Source organism: Amphiura filiformis, chromosome 1, assembly GCF_039555335.1.
Source record: "Amphiura filiformis chromosome 1, Afil_fr2py, whole genome shotgun sequence".
Lineage (NCBI taxonomy): Eukaryota > Metazoa > Echinodermata > Ophiuroidea > Amphilepidida > Amphiuridae > Amphiura > Amphiura filiformis.
Window position 1 is genome coordinate 64,635,776 of NC_092628.1, and position 16,484 is coordinate 64,652,259.

At 34.5% G+C, this 16,484-nt stretch overlaps 1 protein-coding gene and 1 long non-coding RNA gene across 2 annotated transcripts in view; both read right to left on the reverse strand.

Moving 5' to 3' along the window:
- The window catches only part of LOC140151059 (uncharacterized), a 525,069-nt gene that overhangs the window by 156,200 nt on the left and 352,385 nt on the right, over positions 1-16,484 (reverse strand). The window lies entirely within an intron of this gene.
- LOC140150992 (uncharacterized) overlaps positions 1-16,484 on the reverse strand; it is a 40,324-nt gene that overhangs the window by 13,918 nt on the left and 9,922 nt on the right. The window contains exons 3-4 of the mRNA XM_072173182.1: positions 8,952-9,219; positions 202-348 (exon numbers count right to left, since the gene is read on the reverse strand). Coding sequence (XP_072029283.1) covers positions 202-348; positions 8,952-9,219 — 415 coding nt within the window. The remainder of the gene's footprint in view (positions 1-201; positions 349-8,951; positions 9,220-16,484) is intronic.

Below are 16,484 nucleotides of genomic sequence, written 5' to 3' on the forward strand. Positions count from 1 at the left end.
ATTTTGGAGTAAACACTTTATAGCCTACTTGTTGTGAGGAAAATGAAACTAGAATACTCATAATGAAGAATAAATTTAATCTATTCACAATTAGAATACTCATAATTGCAAAATTCCACAAGAATAAACACGACTTGTACATAAACCATTTGCTTTATTTAAGAGAAAACAAGCCATTACTTGACATTTTTAACTACATACCTTTTCATTTTGATACGCCGTGACGGCGATAAAAGTGGTCTCTGGGAACGCGAAAGTTACAAATGAATTCCAACGCAGGCTGAAAACGTCGTTTGCTTGAACTATGTGGAAACGTGGCTGGTATTTGTGCATGGAATTCAAGATGATCTGAAATGAGAAAGACACAGACAAAACATACAATTTAGTTGTGAGGTTATACAGCTAGATAAACCTCATGAGCTAGAATTAACATAAAAGAATAGTCATTATGTGTGATTCATATTTGAGTCAAATGCTACAAAGTATATTACATAAATTATGGAGATGGATTAAGCTTCATTTTTATACACAATTAAGTATATATATTTTTTAAATGGACAGTTTCATCTATTACATTTACCATTACATATAGAACAAGCAGAAACAAATCGTGAATGTGGGGGTTTTTTTTTGGGGGGGGGGGGTCACTCATAAAATGTGCTTCAATGTTCCAAACATAAACATAATTGTCTGCCAAATGATATGAAGCTCTTGAATCGACTGAGTTTTCCCATGAATACTTAAGTGAAAATCAGTCAGCAAGTATCGTATGCCTAACCATCAAAGAGCGGGCGTGATTTAATGACTTTCACATGTTCCCTATACTCCGATATTTTTGTTACAACTTGATACAGAAGAAAATCTGGTAATACCATTATAACTCTACTCTTAACAATCCCAAATTACATACACTTAAAATGTCACTGTTTAAATACAGAAGATAAAACGGGGCATATGTTTTCACAATTTGAATTTCACACTTGGTAGAATTTGTTGTTAAACTTTCAATAGTACCCAAAATGGAGTCTGTGAGTTTTACGGAGATTAACGCAAATCTGGCGAGGAATGTGTGAAAAAAATCAGTTGTTCTTTTTAATATATGTTATTTTTTCCAATAGTTTGTCTCTCCTAAATATTTCAAGGTCTCCTTTCCTCGATAAAATCGAACTGCTTCGTGTTTTTAATCGTTACTACTGGAGATAGCTGTTACATTAGCACATGTTGCAGTTATATCCAGTCGATAAACTTGGCAAATTTCACCCTAGCTCTCTCGGCAAACTGTTGTTTTTCTCTCCGTTATTTCACCATGCCAGCACATTCTGCTTGGACAGGTATGCATTTAACTCTTTATAAAAGTGCCACAATATACTCGTATATAAATACTGACATTTAAAATACACAATATTTTAATGTTCACATGATTATGACTTAAGATATTATAAAGTGAGTTTTACTATCCTATTCCATGCTTTTTTTCATCAAGTTCGACCCCATAACATATTTATACATGAAATTTGTTTATACATGAACATTTTTTTTAAAGATTAGAATATGTTTGCGCAGTGAATCGGTTAACGCTAACTGGTAGAGTATTATCAACTAACTCTCGCTTAGGCAGATACACTTGGTGACGATGGATGGTACCAGGTCGAGAGTTGTGAAAATCTTCAGTTTGTGTTGTACTCACTCGATGAACACCTCACTCAGACACGCGTACACTAAATCAAGATGTCGCTACAAGGTGTCCTGCGTGTGTTTTATTTATTGATAAATAAATGTCCAACTTGTTAAAAACAACGGAATTTGGAAAGTTTTAGCTCCTATTTAGCACTTGGCTATTTTAGGGCAACGAACTTGTTACATTGTTGATCTCAATGGAACTGATATAGCATGTATCATAATAGCAAGTCACGTTTGGATGACAAATATCATTTATATCACATCTATTATTTTGTTTGTTAGCTATACACATGATAAATAATTTATACCACTTGTGGAACGTTTCACGTATGATTATGTTTAAAATGGTCATTGTTAACATGGTTAACTTACATACATGACAGGGTGAGTATTTTGCTTGAAAGAACTAATTTCGAGTTTATAGTTAAAAATCTGTACGTGTTCCTTTCAATATCTGCTATCTACTGAAGATAGCACCAACACTTTATATTCGCTCCACATGCACTGCCTACTTCGTCATGATAGGGTTTTCATATATTCCACAATAACTCAATTCATCAGGCAAGGCGGCGTCTTTTATAATAAGATTTAATGATTGATAATTGTAATACAGTTGAATGTTAAAATACCATTATGTTATTAAATACATCGATACATATCATAATAAGGGCGTAATCATAACGTCCTTACCACTAATTCAAAGAGCGCACATTATATTTTGTCAATATCCAATATAAGATCGATATTAATTATCTGTGTGGCCTTATGGAACCAACTGTTGAATATTAATTCAATTTATAATCAAAAATTATATGCGCTTCATCAAAGGCAATATCATTGTTGATATAAGAAGGCAAAACCGATTTTCAGTTTTTGTATCATTTTTTGATCAAAGAAAATTTGAAATGCATTAAATTTATAATAAGGTTTTGAATAATTGTACGACAGCTATTACAGTAATTATCGACATCATTATGGATTTGTTAATTACTTTAATATAAATGTATATGAAGGTGTATCATTAGATAAAATTACAATGTGTTCACAATTGTTGCCGAGTCGAAATTTTTAAAGAATAACATAATAAGACTATAGCATGAGCATGAAATGGAATTGAAAGAGAACAAACTTGAACACATTGTTCATTTTAATAATTAAGACAAATTAATAGGTTATGCGGATTAGATAATTAATGAAATTAATTTATCACCTATTTTAATACCTATTTTTCGCTCGACCTCGTATACCATTACGGGGGTGGCCAATTGTTTAACCTATCGTTATCTCAATTAATATTATCCAACTAAATAATTATCTTATTTATAGAAAAAGGGGTTTTTAAGATGCCGATTATGAATGTCTTTTTTGTGTGGATAATAATAATCACCAGGAGGTGAAATTCTGCTATTCTAATTGTCAGCGTCATCCCCATTGTCCGTTTTGGTGGCAACAATACCCTCTAGTTTTATGAAATTCTTTTGAGGATCCGGTGAGAGAAAATGTGATTTACTATATAAATTCTAAGTTTATTATCTGATAATTCTACCAAGTTGGACCACGCATCCCGCTCATATAGTCCAGAGATAACTTGACTACAAAGGCATTGGAAATCCTAAGTTTTCTATATTTAAAGACGGTACTTTCCTTTCAATTTAAAAAAAAACATTGTTAAAAAGCAGGGCTAATTTTCAGAAAAGTGCTATCCTTAAATTTTAACGACAATCCATTCCTCGCTGGCTGGTATATGAAATATGTTCATTTTTCGCATCAATATTGCCATGCCCCATTACCCTATACCACAATCCCATAAATCCAACTGTTCTTTTTCGTCACACTAGTGAGATCTGAATGTAGCCAAAAATTGTTGATGTTATCTGAGCACGTTTTTTTACGTATTGGATAATAGAGAGTCCCTAGAGAGGATACTATCAAACTAGGGGGGAAATGAAGCTTAAAAGGCCGGGGTAATGTAGCGAGAGCTATGGATAGAATAGTACGTCATACGCTTCAACACACACGCAAAGGTGGAAATACCCCATCTGTGGTATATGGGCGGGTTAAGTTTGTGGTCTCAAGCGTTGGTAATCTTTTGTTGATTTATTTATAATTGTTTTTGTTTCAAATACCATTCATCTATTGATAGGATAACGATTGATTTATTTTGAAATTATTTTGACTATAGTTTGCACAGATACGTGCCCCAGGTGCACTAAGACTAAAGCAGGAGCGCAGTCCAGTTTGCTATTATTTTAGAATGTTGTATTTTATTAATTGGCAATTTATAAGTAAAATGACATCGCTAGACAAATGTATTGTAAGTACGGTTACATCGCCAGCCAGATTTCGCACAATTTTATTGTGAATACGACATGTATGCATTCCAATAAAAAGCAAGATAACCTTTAACAAGAAAAAACGAAGGCAAAGAGTACCTTTTTTTTTTTTGACAGGTAACGTCATGTATTACAAACTTTGCGCGGTGTATAGACAGTCAAATTTGAGTGCGCATTAATGTATGAAGGGGTGTGTGCATATCATGTGGTGGGGGTGTGTGGGGTGGGGTGTATGTGGGAACATAGAACCTATGGAATGTATTTGTGATCCAGTCTGCAAGCTTCTGTATTACGCTTAATGCTTGTGGCCCGTCAACTAATTTAGTTATTACCATGATTACGTCACAGTTGTACATAGAAGCAAAGCAAGCTAGAGGGGTGTGTGCATGTCATGTGTTGGGGTGTGTAGGGGTGTGGGGGGTGGGGTGTATGTGGGAACATAGAACCTATGGAATGCATTTGTAATCCAGTCTGTAAGCTTCTGTATTACTCTTAATGCTTGTGGCCCGTCAACTAATTTAGTACTATATATTACGTCATATAGTTGTACATAGAAGCAAAGTAAGCTACAGAGTGCGTTTTCCTGATTACGGTTCACCGCGTGTCAAAAAATACCATGAAGTATAATTGTGTGATCTAAGTTTGGGGATGCACGTGGGTTGAGTAAGGGAGGGCTCAGGGTGGGGGTGTTGTGTGCAGCACAAACAAAATCATTTAAAAATACTTTATTTGTATTTTAAAGCAATGAAGCTTATTATAGCGAAGAAGATACGCGGGAAAGAGAGAGAGAGAGAGAGAGAAGGGGTGAGAGAGAGTAAGAGTGAGTGGAAAGAGAGTAGAGTAAAGAATGGAGATTGTAGATGTATTTTTATTTGTGGTTTCTTGCCGGTTGACTAAATTTTGTAGCAGGTTGCTTATACATAAAGGATGTTTATAGGTCAATTAAGGTGAAATATTAGAATTCTATTTGGCGCCGGCCACCAACAACCCACCATCCCTGTATCCTTAGTTTTAGCAAACCGTGTCACTTGGCGGTCGGTCTTGGATAGTTTGACGGATGGCCATGCTATTAGTTCACCAAAGCATTGCACTAGAGACAGATAGCGAAAGAGAGGCAAGCATGGCATCACAACGAAAAGCTGGCCCAGCTCAGAGGCTGACAGGTTGCAGTCAGTGGGCTGTGACGAGTCCTAGCGAAAGTGATTACCGTATCATACACAGTTAAAGTATTCTCAACGGGGCATTGGATCCAGGCCTCGGGGGAATTTATAACGGGAGCCCTATCCCTTAGCTCTGATGGCCAAAAGTTCTGTCACAGTTGTCATAGGATAGTATAGTGATCAATCAGAGCCTTATGCGCAGCCCCGGAGAGCTATGCCATCAAAGAGAAAATAATAGCTCCGTAATGATAATAGAAGAAAAATCTAAAAGAACAAATGGCTTAACGATGCTTAAATTTGTTACTGGAGTGTGTCTGAAATTGCCTGGTGGCATCAAAATTAACCTACAAATGTGGGCGCGGGTTTACAACAACTGTCAGGTTTCACCGTAGATTTCCTATGGCATATAGGATATTCGAGTACCATGGGATACTTGACTTATTAGTTTCTCATTTCCGATTGTACTCAAAGATGAAAACTGACGAGACTACAGCGGAAAATGAAAACAAAATAAAAACTCTTTCGATTCTGTGTTAACAATTCCCTTTTCTAAGATGGGCCTATATTTCACAAGAACATGTGCATGCATAGTATGTTAATATTAAAATTAGGAAATAAAAGCTTTGATGTTATTTTGGCAAAGGTTGAACATAGTTTCCTGCAGGACTCCCGGCTGAACGATGGTAGTGACTCCTGTCTCAGGAAATCATAAGTATTTTGGATGATATGAAGAAACCAACAATAGTCAGCTGCGTAAACCATGACTGCATACAACCAATTCCCCTGTACCCTAACACAGCTGGCTGCAAAGGTGTAACTTCCACCCTTTCGTACAAAAAGAATACAAACATCAACTGGTCGCTGGAATCATCCAGCAAAAAAAACCCTTCAAAATAAACACACACATATATCTTTTGGAAACGCCGTTATATTCGACGCAAAGCGCACATGGCACCCTGACCGTGCAACTGCCGTGGTCAGATGTTTAACAAGTTGCAACTCCTTACAACCTTGAAAAGCGACATTATTTTTAATTTGCTCCTTTGTTTAAATTCTTTTGGTTTAATGCGTCGTGTGTTTGAAATTAAAATACAAAAACCTGTCGATTTAGCTACTGTTACCAATTTTAAGCTTGCTTGGTTAGAATGTTGATATCAGGTGAACCAGCGATTCTATTAAAGAAAGTCCGAGCGAGATGTTGATAGACCAGGCTCTGTTAGGGTGAAGTGATACACGTGGACAAAGCAACAATTTGGAATCATTGTAGTTTGTTACATCAAAAGAGTATCAATTTATCAATTCATTTGGGATCATACACGCATCTATATGCTGTGAACACAATATTATGAATAACCATAAAAACATAAGTGTTCCTGCTACGACCAGATTCACCAAAAAGCTGACTTTCAAAATATGAAAAACTAAGACGAAACTGTTTTATATATTTCAAAATTATTAAAATAGAAAGACAAGAAACTGAAATGCATGTTTCCTAAATCCTTAATATGAACATATAACAAACTGCGACCATTGCTCCAAATTAAACTACTGCTAAATGATGATATGTATAAGCATTAAGCACTCAGGATATCCTCTGCACTTAACATGTTAAACACGACCTAAGGATATTGTGATCATAATAGGATTAAGGTATAAGTTACAAGATTGAGCTGAGTGGGTGGGTGGGTGAGCCACATAATACATGGCTTATTGGGATCTGTATTATAGAGTTATGAATTTGTCTGTTTCTACTTGATGTTTGGAAAATTTTCGATTTGCTAAATTTGAATCCTTTTTTTTATCAAGTAAGAGGTAAAATGAATATGAGTAAATATTGGCACAAATAGGTGAATCTATAAACAAATCACTGTAAATCTGAATGTTTTTTCTTCGATTTATTTTTTATATTATATTTTGTATATCTGTTTTCATCTTGCCTGTTGATTACATGGCCTCCAAGTAGGCAGTGCATGTGCAGCGAATGCAAAGTGCTGGTGCTATCTTCAGTAGATAGCAGGTATTGCAAGGAACACCCGTACGCACAGAACGTTAAGTATGGCTGACTAGCAAGAACAAGAATAAATAAATAAATAAATAAATAAATAAATAAATAAATAAATAAATAAATAAATAAATAAATAAATAAATAAATAAATAAATAAATAAATACGTAAATAAATAAATATTTTGAATTCCATTTCAGCCAATTGTACTTGTCAGTCATCCATATACTAGGCGTACGGGTGTGCCTTGCAATACCTGCTATCTACTGAAGATAGCACCAGCACATCACATTCGCTCAACATACACTGCCTACTTGGAGGCCGTACAGTCAACATGCAAAATGAAAACAGATGTTGAATAGTGATCATTGTCATTTCAGCTATAAATGCTTCCTTCAGAATTGAGGACATCTGTGCGTTATAAATGGTTGCTAATCAGCTTCGAAAAGATATACTTTCAATTATTGTATCATTATATATGATTCTTTCTTGCATCTCTATCTAGTACAAAAAGCTGTCTCTAAAACCAACCTTTATACTCTATTTAGGACATATGGCGACTTTTTAAAAGATGTACCGAATGGGTCATGCCTGTCATAATTTCTCTTTCTTTTTCTCTTTTTTTCTTCCCTTTTAACGTTTAAAACCTAATCACGTAATGACCTAGGTGACTATTTTGCATTCACGTAATGACTTAGGTGACTATTTTGCATTCTCCCATAGTCTTCTAATCAAGTACCGTGAATATTTAATTACCTTTGAGGTAACGCTAGTTTTGTCGGAAAAGCCTGTCATAATTACTATACATTTTATCATCTGACGCATGGAGGCACGTCTTCCCTGCGCTAGAAACCTTAAGGTGTGAATTGTCAACTCGCTAGCATCGGATGGACATTATGTGGCCCTCGGGCTTGTGGACATTTCAAAAACAATTTTTGATGCATAATCAGGTGTCATGTGTATATTTTAATGTGTGCATTTCCTAGCTGCTAGTTAATTATAAAGGATATTGAAAAATTGAATCGCATTAATATTTTCATATCGCTGGTAAGCACTATTCTTGTGCATGAGAAAGTTAACACAACGTATCGTTCATATCTAGATTCAATACTACAATGTTAGTCGTATTCAAAAACGGCGAAGTTGGTCACAAGTTAAGCTTTTACCGTTGAATACATAGGAAAATAACCCAGTGTTTGAAAGATTGTATCAAATTTTAACTTCTCTACATGCAAGTGGCTATAGGTACGCGCGTGCTTAGTAAATCTCGTTTATCGATACATTACGTGTTTTGTATTATGTGTATCATGTTAGGGGCGGCTTCAAAACTCAACCGCCGGTTTCTATTCTAAACGATGGAACGCGGTTCAACCGCCATCAACCGGAGGTCGAGTTTTAAAGCCACCCTTTAATGACTAGGGTAACAATTAAGACTAGAGCACGAAACAATAGCTTTCTAATCAATGGCCCCATACTAATGGACCCTTTACCTTCTAAAATCTAGTTTGTCATCACATTGATCTTTTACGAAGTGATCTTTGGCAAAATAAAATGGAAATCGGCACAAAATCAGATTTCCATATTATCTATTAGACCTACGCAGACAAAATTGATGAATTTGGCTTTTTATTTTTCATACATTGTGATGATGTGGCATTATATATCTGGGCATTTGCGGTTATACAAGACCTTGTCAAGATAAAAGATATTTTGGCCAATGGAATATTGGCGTTTTTCATAATTTGATTAAGTATAACAATAAAATAAATTCTTACATGGCCGTGTTGATCCAGGTTGTTATTGGTCAGTTTCAGTTTGTGAAAAGTGATGACTTGCTTCATCCAGACAGCTCCAGTGGCCGGAGAATCCGGATGAATATAAAGTCTGCTGGGCATATGAGGCTCTGCCTTTCCGGAGACTACCCATTCTGAGTTGTGATATTTGTAGCGTGTATCATCCACGGGTACAATGTCCATGAGGAGGATGTATTTAGCATTACTGTCCAATCCAGATAAGGAGGCTCGGAATGTTGGGAACATGCGTCTGTAAAAACAAAACAAATATATTATAAGTTTGACATATTGTAGTTTATAAAAAGAGAGGGAGTTTGTTAAACGGACAATAGCAAACAACGACTTTGTTAAATAACACTTATGAATTATTTTATCCATATCAGGTTTGGGGTCAATTACAGGCACGCGCAGTCTATTTGCTCTACTATCTACTGAAGATAGCAACTCTCACTACAAATTACTGTATATTCGTGTAATTGAATTAAAAGTAAACACTTGAAATAAGGCCGTACTTTCGCACTATATATATTTGATTTTGATCTACTATATTTATGCTATACTTCCCTGATTTTTAAATCAACAATTGACCTAATGTCTGATATTTATTAAATTATATCATTGTTCAAGTGCAAATAAACTGTGTTAACTAGTGGTCTATAACATACAAGACATGTTGGTTCTAAAATGGTTAATTTCGTTTTCACTATTAGCTGTAAATAAATAAGCAGATAAGTTCCATGGCCCAGAGCTAGTCTTTATTATAAGACGAATAACTTATAAGGTAGCCTGGAGGCGTAACAATTCAATGGACTCGGATAGCTCGGCATTTACCGAGCTCAGTCCGCAGGGACCGTCGCGTTCTGTACTCTGCGACACAGCGTCCAATATGGATTCACTTTACCAACATTCGCGTGTATCGCACACGTTCAAAAGCAAGTATATATCCCAAGCAGTGTGTATATTTGATCTCAACCCGTAGGCTCGTACTTGAGGTGGAACTAATGTTATCCATTTCTGACCCCTCCCTGTGGTCACATATCATGAGATCTAGCCCTAACTCACCCTGGGGCTACTATTAATCTGTCTTTACAATTCTTAACTTTGTCTATATGCCATCAGGTCTCCATATATGCCAAGTTGCATGAGCGATCTCATAGGAGTTGGTCTGATAGTTATTTTATTGTTTGGTAAGGACATATCATGGATACGCACAGATACGCATGGTTACCAATACACCAATTTATGTCATGGCGAGTACGCGGGGCGAATCATCGATTCATACTACATGCTTAATTGTTCGTATGCCGTATCGATGAAACCAGACCTCTGAGATGAAATTATTTGAATCAAATTTTCTTCATATTTATTCTAAAATTAAATCTTAACACTGTATACTTTACTTGGGCATGAAAAATACTTTTAATAATTGGAACAATAATCTTTCTGGGGTAAAGCTATACCATATGAGACACAAATACAACAATAAAATTGAAATAAGACTAAAAATCAAAGTTTTTTTACAAAAGTATAACTACAACCAAAATAATTATTAATCATTATCTCGCGTGAAGTCAATTTCTGGCATTTCCTTTAGCATGTTAGCCAAACATCAGACTTGCGTAATTTTGGTGTACTTAATGGGTGTAACACGCGCGTGGCAGCACGACCCGAGTGACGAAAAGGCTAATTTGCAGCTAATTATTTCTTAAACAATTGACCTAAATGACATTGCATTTTAAGTCTATTCAACGCGATTATAATAGAGAGTTCTATCATAACAGAGATAGTACACCGTAAACCCTTTTAAACCCAACAGATGGGCTTTAACCAAATGTGATCGCCGTTGGGTGTTTTCCGAAATGGTATAGAGCACCACAAAAAGCTATAAAATGAAGCTCATGTGTCCCTTGTCCAGTTCAACTATCGACAACGTCTGCCATCAAAGTCAATGAACTGTTTGCTTTACAACTTTTTGCAAAATAAAAACACAACACAAATGACCTAAGGTAATCATGGTTTAATGAGCCCATATTGTGGATGATGTTGGAAACTGAATTTGTCACCCTTTTTCGACGCCTTATGATGGAAACGGATATATGTCGTTGAAATGGTGTGATGGAACAGATAGTCAATAATATAGAGCACTTACTAACCACCTGGGTCAGTCCTATAAGACCTATCATATCATAGTCAATTCAAATCCAAATTAGGCCTATTATTATCATTACCGATATACGGTATAGTCCCATGGCGCAGATATCAAAGTAATAGTTTGTCGGCTTTGATAGATAGGAACGCGCATTTCTCTACCCTGACATCAAATCTGTCGGACGAAGAGAGACGAAAAACTTGTCACCATTCGTAAATAGCTTTTTAAACTGGATAACATCATCGTGTATTTATCTCTGTGTAGGGAATTCCTAGTTCATTATGAAGGGCGTAAAACAAATCAGCAGTAAATACCCGACATGGCAGATTGTCAATATGTGATTTTCTTACAAAGGCGATAGAATAGTGCGAGGTCCAATTTGATCTCACTGACTTCAACGACAACTTTCGCGTTGTATATTTCACCGATATTCACCGAATAAAAAGTTTGCAATTACGTTGCAAAGATTATCATCATGATCATTTTACACATCATTCTAAAGATTTTTCTCGAGTGAGTGACTGTAACTTGTGATTTCTTTCGAAACTTAAAATCACTGTACAGATGTGATCGTGTTAGAAATTTCACCATGCAGTACATATCCTTTTAATATTATTGTTATTGTTATTCTCTTTCATATTAAGCTACAGTTTCCATACAAGTTGATCAGCTTAAGCTAACAAGGTGGAAATTATATTATTTACGGAGCATTTCATGTAACAAATTCGAACTTATACCTCTACGCAATAAAATACACGGATTAATTCCAAGGTATGTCACAGCATGTAATCGCTGCTATCTACCGTAGATAGCTCACACGCTGCACGCACTGCAACGTGCATGGGAAATAGCTACACTGGCTTGCTGCTATAGTTTAGCTGATGATATACAAAATTTTAAATAAGTTATTGAATTAAGTATAAAAGAAAGGCATATCTTTAATCCTTATAGCTTTTCTTTAACGGAAAGAACAATAAGTAAAATTTATAAGTTTCTACGTATGCATGTATTGAGTGTGATTAAAAAACAAAAAATCATACAGTGAAATTGGTCGTTATGCGCTCATCGCAGAGCTGGGTCCATATATGCTCCCACCTGCCTGAGACGACGTCATGGTCGGTATGGAACGATTTGTTTGCACCCGTTTGCTCCCTACAGCTGGTGCAAAGGTGTGCTGTTTAACGGGCTATTCAATTCAGGTGTTAAAATAGCGATTTGGGAAGTCTGGAGAAAACGATGAGCTTATTTCAACATTGTGTGTTGTACAATCACAGTCATTACCAACCCATCGTCTCTTGCTGGGTTTTGTTATTACAGACGAGCGCACCACAGCTTCATAGATTTACAGTTGCAAATCATTGATTTTGTGTAATATTTATACCCGAATATGATAGTGAGAAATATTCATTTTTTACTGGGTGTACTAGTGTTCGATATTAAAGAAATCAGCAACTAGTTGCTAGTCTCGTCGGGTGTAAAGGTAAAATAAATTAAATCATGTTGAACATTGTCAAGGGCAGGGGGTCTCAAATTGATACGTCAAACTTAATTATATTTCAAATAAATTAATTTTCGAGATTGTTTATGGCAATCACATTGTACAAAAACTTGTTACATTTCATACATCAAAATTGAACGAATTGACAACAGCGGGCGGCCATGAAACATAGGTTAAACAATATACAAGAACATGAAATCAAAATAAGATTCTAGTTTTTGACGCCTAATACTTTCATGTTATGTCAGATGTACGACTATGTTCTTAATAATTTTAGAAACCCGTAATATAATTACAATGGTTTTCTTGTATTTTATAGTAATGTTGCATGTGTCGTAACATGTATTTTTCAGACTTGTGTCACCAGAACGGAGAGACTTAACAACATACCCCGATTCTCCGTGACACGACACGGGCCAACATGGACGACGACACGCACCTATGTTTTCATTTCTTTCTTCGTGCCTTGCATCTCAAGAAATGGAAAGTTGATTTAATTTTTCTATTATTTATTAGTTTAATTTCTGCACAGACTGTTTTCATTATTATCCAAACTAACTTGACTGGTCACATTTATGTCAAGTAGATTGCTTGCTAGCTTGCAAATCACAGCACGATATATATCACTTGATTAATTAATTTAATTGTCTAAGTTTGATGTATGATTTTATTTGGTCCTATTTACAATGAATGTTCTATTAAAAAGTAAAAAAATGAGACAGCATTGGCCCATTACGTCAAATGAAATGTTCATAATTCAAAACAATTCGTGCGTTTTATTTGATCAAATTTGATATTGTCATATTGAAATTGTTTAATTACAATAAAATATCAGAACAAGTAAATTCAGCAACAGATTGGATGCTTAAATTAATTGATGAATAAATCAGTCACGAGGATTGCTTTTGGAAATAAATAAATAAATAAATAAATAAATAAATAAATAAATAAATAAAATAAATAATAAATATAAATAAATAAATAAAATAAATAAATAAAATAAATAATAAATATACATAATACATTTAAGCATGCATCCAATGATAAACTTCTTGTCAATGTCCTTTTTTAATGTTTATACTCTTTATCAATTTGTTCAATTGCACTTAGCAGCTCGCACTAGAAGATTAATTTATTGAAAATAACATTTGCGCATATTTATTCCAATAACAAACCATGCCTTTTAACAAATGAAAAATCATGTTTTAGAATCTTCATCATCATCTATAACATGTTCCTAACACGTCTATATCTAGGTTATTGACTTAAGGCGTCGGTATAATTCAACAAATACATTGGCAACCATTTTAACATGAATCTTTAACTTTTTCAGCGCCGATGCTTTTGACACCGCTTATACATTTGTGACCTCTTATATAAAATGACCCACTGTATTCGTTTTAGCAAACACCATTAATCTTTATTCTTATGTAAAAACTTCGAATAAATTGAATGTTTGTGTGTTGTAATACTTTGGTTGACATGATGATTTTTAGAACATATCAATGATGTAAAATGACGAAACATAAAACAGTTGTGCCTGCCGCCATATTATGTTGAGTTAGCTCAAGGCGTCTTGTGATTTTATCAAATTTGATATTACACGTAAAGGGAGTACCAATTGGATTATCTCTCAAGAGAACGTTTTATTTCTTACGGTTGAATGCATTTATACAACTAATGATACTGCCACTTTTTACGTGTGTGTTCAGTTTACTTAAATGATTTAAAAATGCTGGATGAAATTGAACAGATTGGATAAAACAGTTGTGAAAGGCATAAGACACGAAGAACGCTTCGTTAATGTTAAGTTATATGATGTCATTAAAGGTATAAACCTGGTTAAAATATCTTGTTTTATTGAATACCTAAAGTACATGTATATCAATATTGTCAACTGTAGATTATATGCTCTGAACTTTAAGTGATATATCTTTGTGTGGCCACTGGCCGGACAATACTATATTCTGTTAACTTCAACGTTTTTTTGCTATCTACTGAAGATAACAGGTCGCGTTAAGCAAATCTTTCTTTAAACAGCGCATTCCTAGGTCTAAATTTACATATAAATCGAAAGAATACTGGTGCGAATTCAAAAGGTTGCTTTGGTATTCTATGTCAATATTTTAGCTGCTCCTACAAGTCCTACTTTTTACCCTGATAATACGTCCTCTCTATTATATACATGCGATTTACAACAAATTGAGTCCTGATTAATTCAGCTCGTTAACAAAACATGTAGATTGGGTGTGGTGTACATACGCGTGCCTTGTGGCTGGTTTAAACGTTGTTAAAAGACCAAAGCCACGTACAGATTTCTTCAATCTTATTTACCAGTTTTCCCTAAACACCAATCAAGTCATGTATCCACCGCAAAATCACTTGTATTCTATATGCGATTATTATAGAAAATAATTGATAACAACTTGTACTAAGGGGTATTGATATCAAACGCATATACCGGACAAGATTTAATTCCCTTAATTGAAGTCTATATAGCTAGCAATACTTGTATAATTCAATTTGCAATTTCGCTCGTATTTACCCTATTCCTTTTCCACGCACAATTTCTCCTCAAACTTTGATCTTAGTGATGTAGGTAAGCCCGTAAGTAGATGGGTGGTATTGGGGTGTCATAGGCATCGATCCGGTGTCCTTACATCAGTGCTAACGCAATTATCGCGACGTCCTTTCAATTTTACAGGATATGTCGTGACATGGTTTATGGGACAATATGATTATAGGCACACTATGTTAACACTTTCTAATAAGAAACTGTGTTTCTGTTTGTTTATTAAGTTATATATTATTAGAAATATAACATCCCGCGATGTATTAATATTTCGTGATATTTTCAATACGCCATCTGTTTTGCTGTGTGATTGGTAATTGAAAAAAGAAATATATTGTCGAAACAGTTTAACATTAAGAGCGGAGAAGCTAGAAATGTTGAACTAAAGTGTTTTAATTCTTTTATCTATGTACAATTAACCGATCATCAGCTAAATGATTTGAAACAACGGGTTGTACTTTATCGTCATGCCAAATTTAGTTCCAAAATCGGAAAACTATAAACTACCAATCGCAACACCAGGTTTAGTTTTCGTGTTTTGCCCAAATTGTGCAAGTGCTATTCGCTTCACCTAATTCACACCACGTACTCATTAAATTATCGCCCCTAACTTAGTCAAGATTATCGTACATAGACTTTATTTCACACATCATACTGCATTGGAATATAAGATCGATTGCTTTCAGTAGGTGTTGCACGGCGCCTTTATATCGTTTGAGCACTTTAATTGCAAGTTTTTTAAATTAAAGATATCAAATTTGTTCATAGCGGGAAGGAAAATTGCACTATTGGACACTCTTTTTGACTAGAAGTGATATACAAATACAACAAGAACATGGCGAATATGTAGAGTATACATGACCAAATAAATAAATAAATAAATAAATAAATAAATAAATAAATAAATAAATAAATAAATAAATAAATAAATAAATAAATAAATAAATAAATAAATAAATAAATAAATAAATAAATAAATAAATAAATAAATAAATAAATAAATAAATAAATATTTGGAATTCCATTTCAGCCTATTGTACTTGTCAGTCATCCATATACTAGGCGTACGGGTGTTCCTTGCAATACCTGCTATCTACTGAAGATAGCACCAGCACATCACATTCGCTCCACATGCACTGCCTACTTGGAGGCCATGTAGTCAACAGGCCAGATGAAAACAGATATACAAAACAGAAATAAAAAATAAATAAAAATTTTGTCATTTATTAAACAAAATATTATATTTATATTTTTAAATATTTATTAAATAAATAAATATACAAATAATTAAATAAA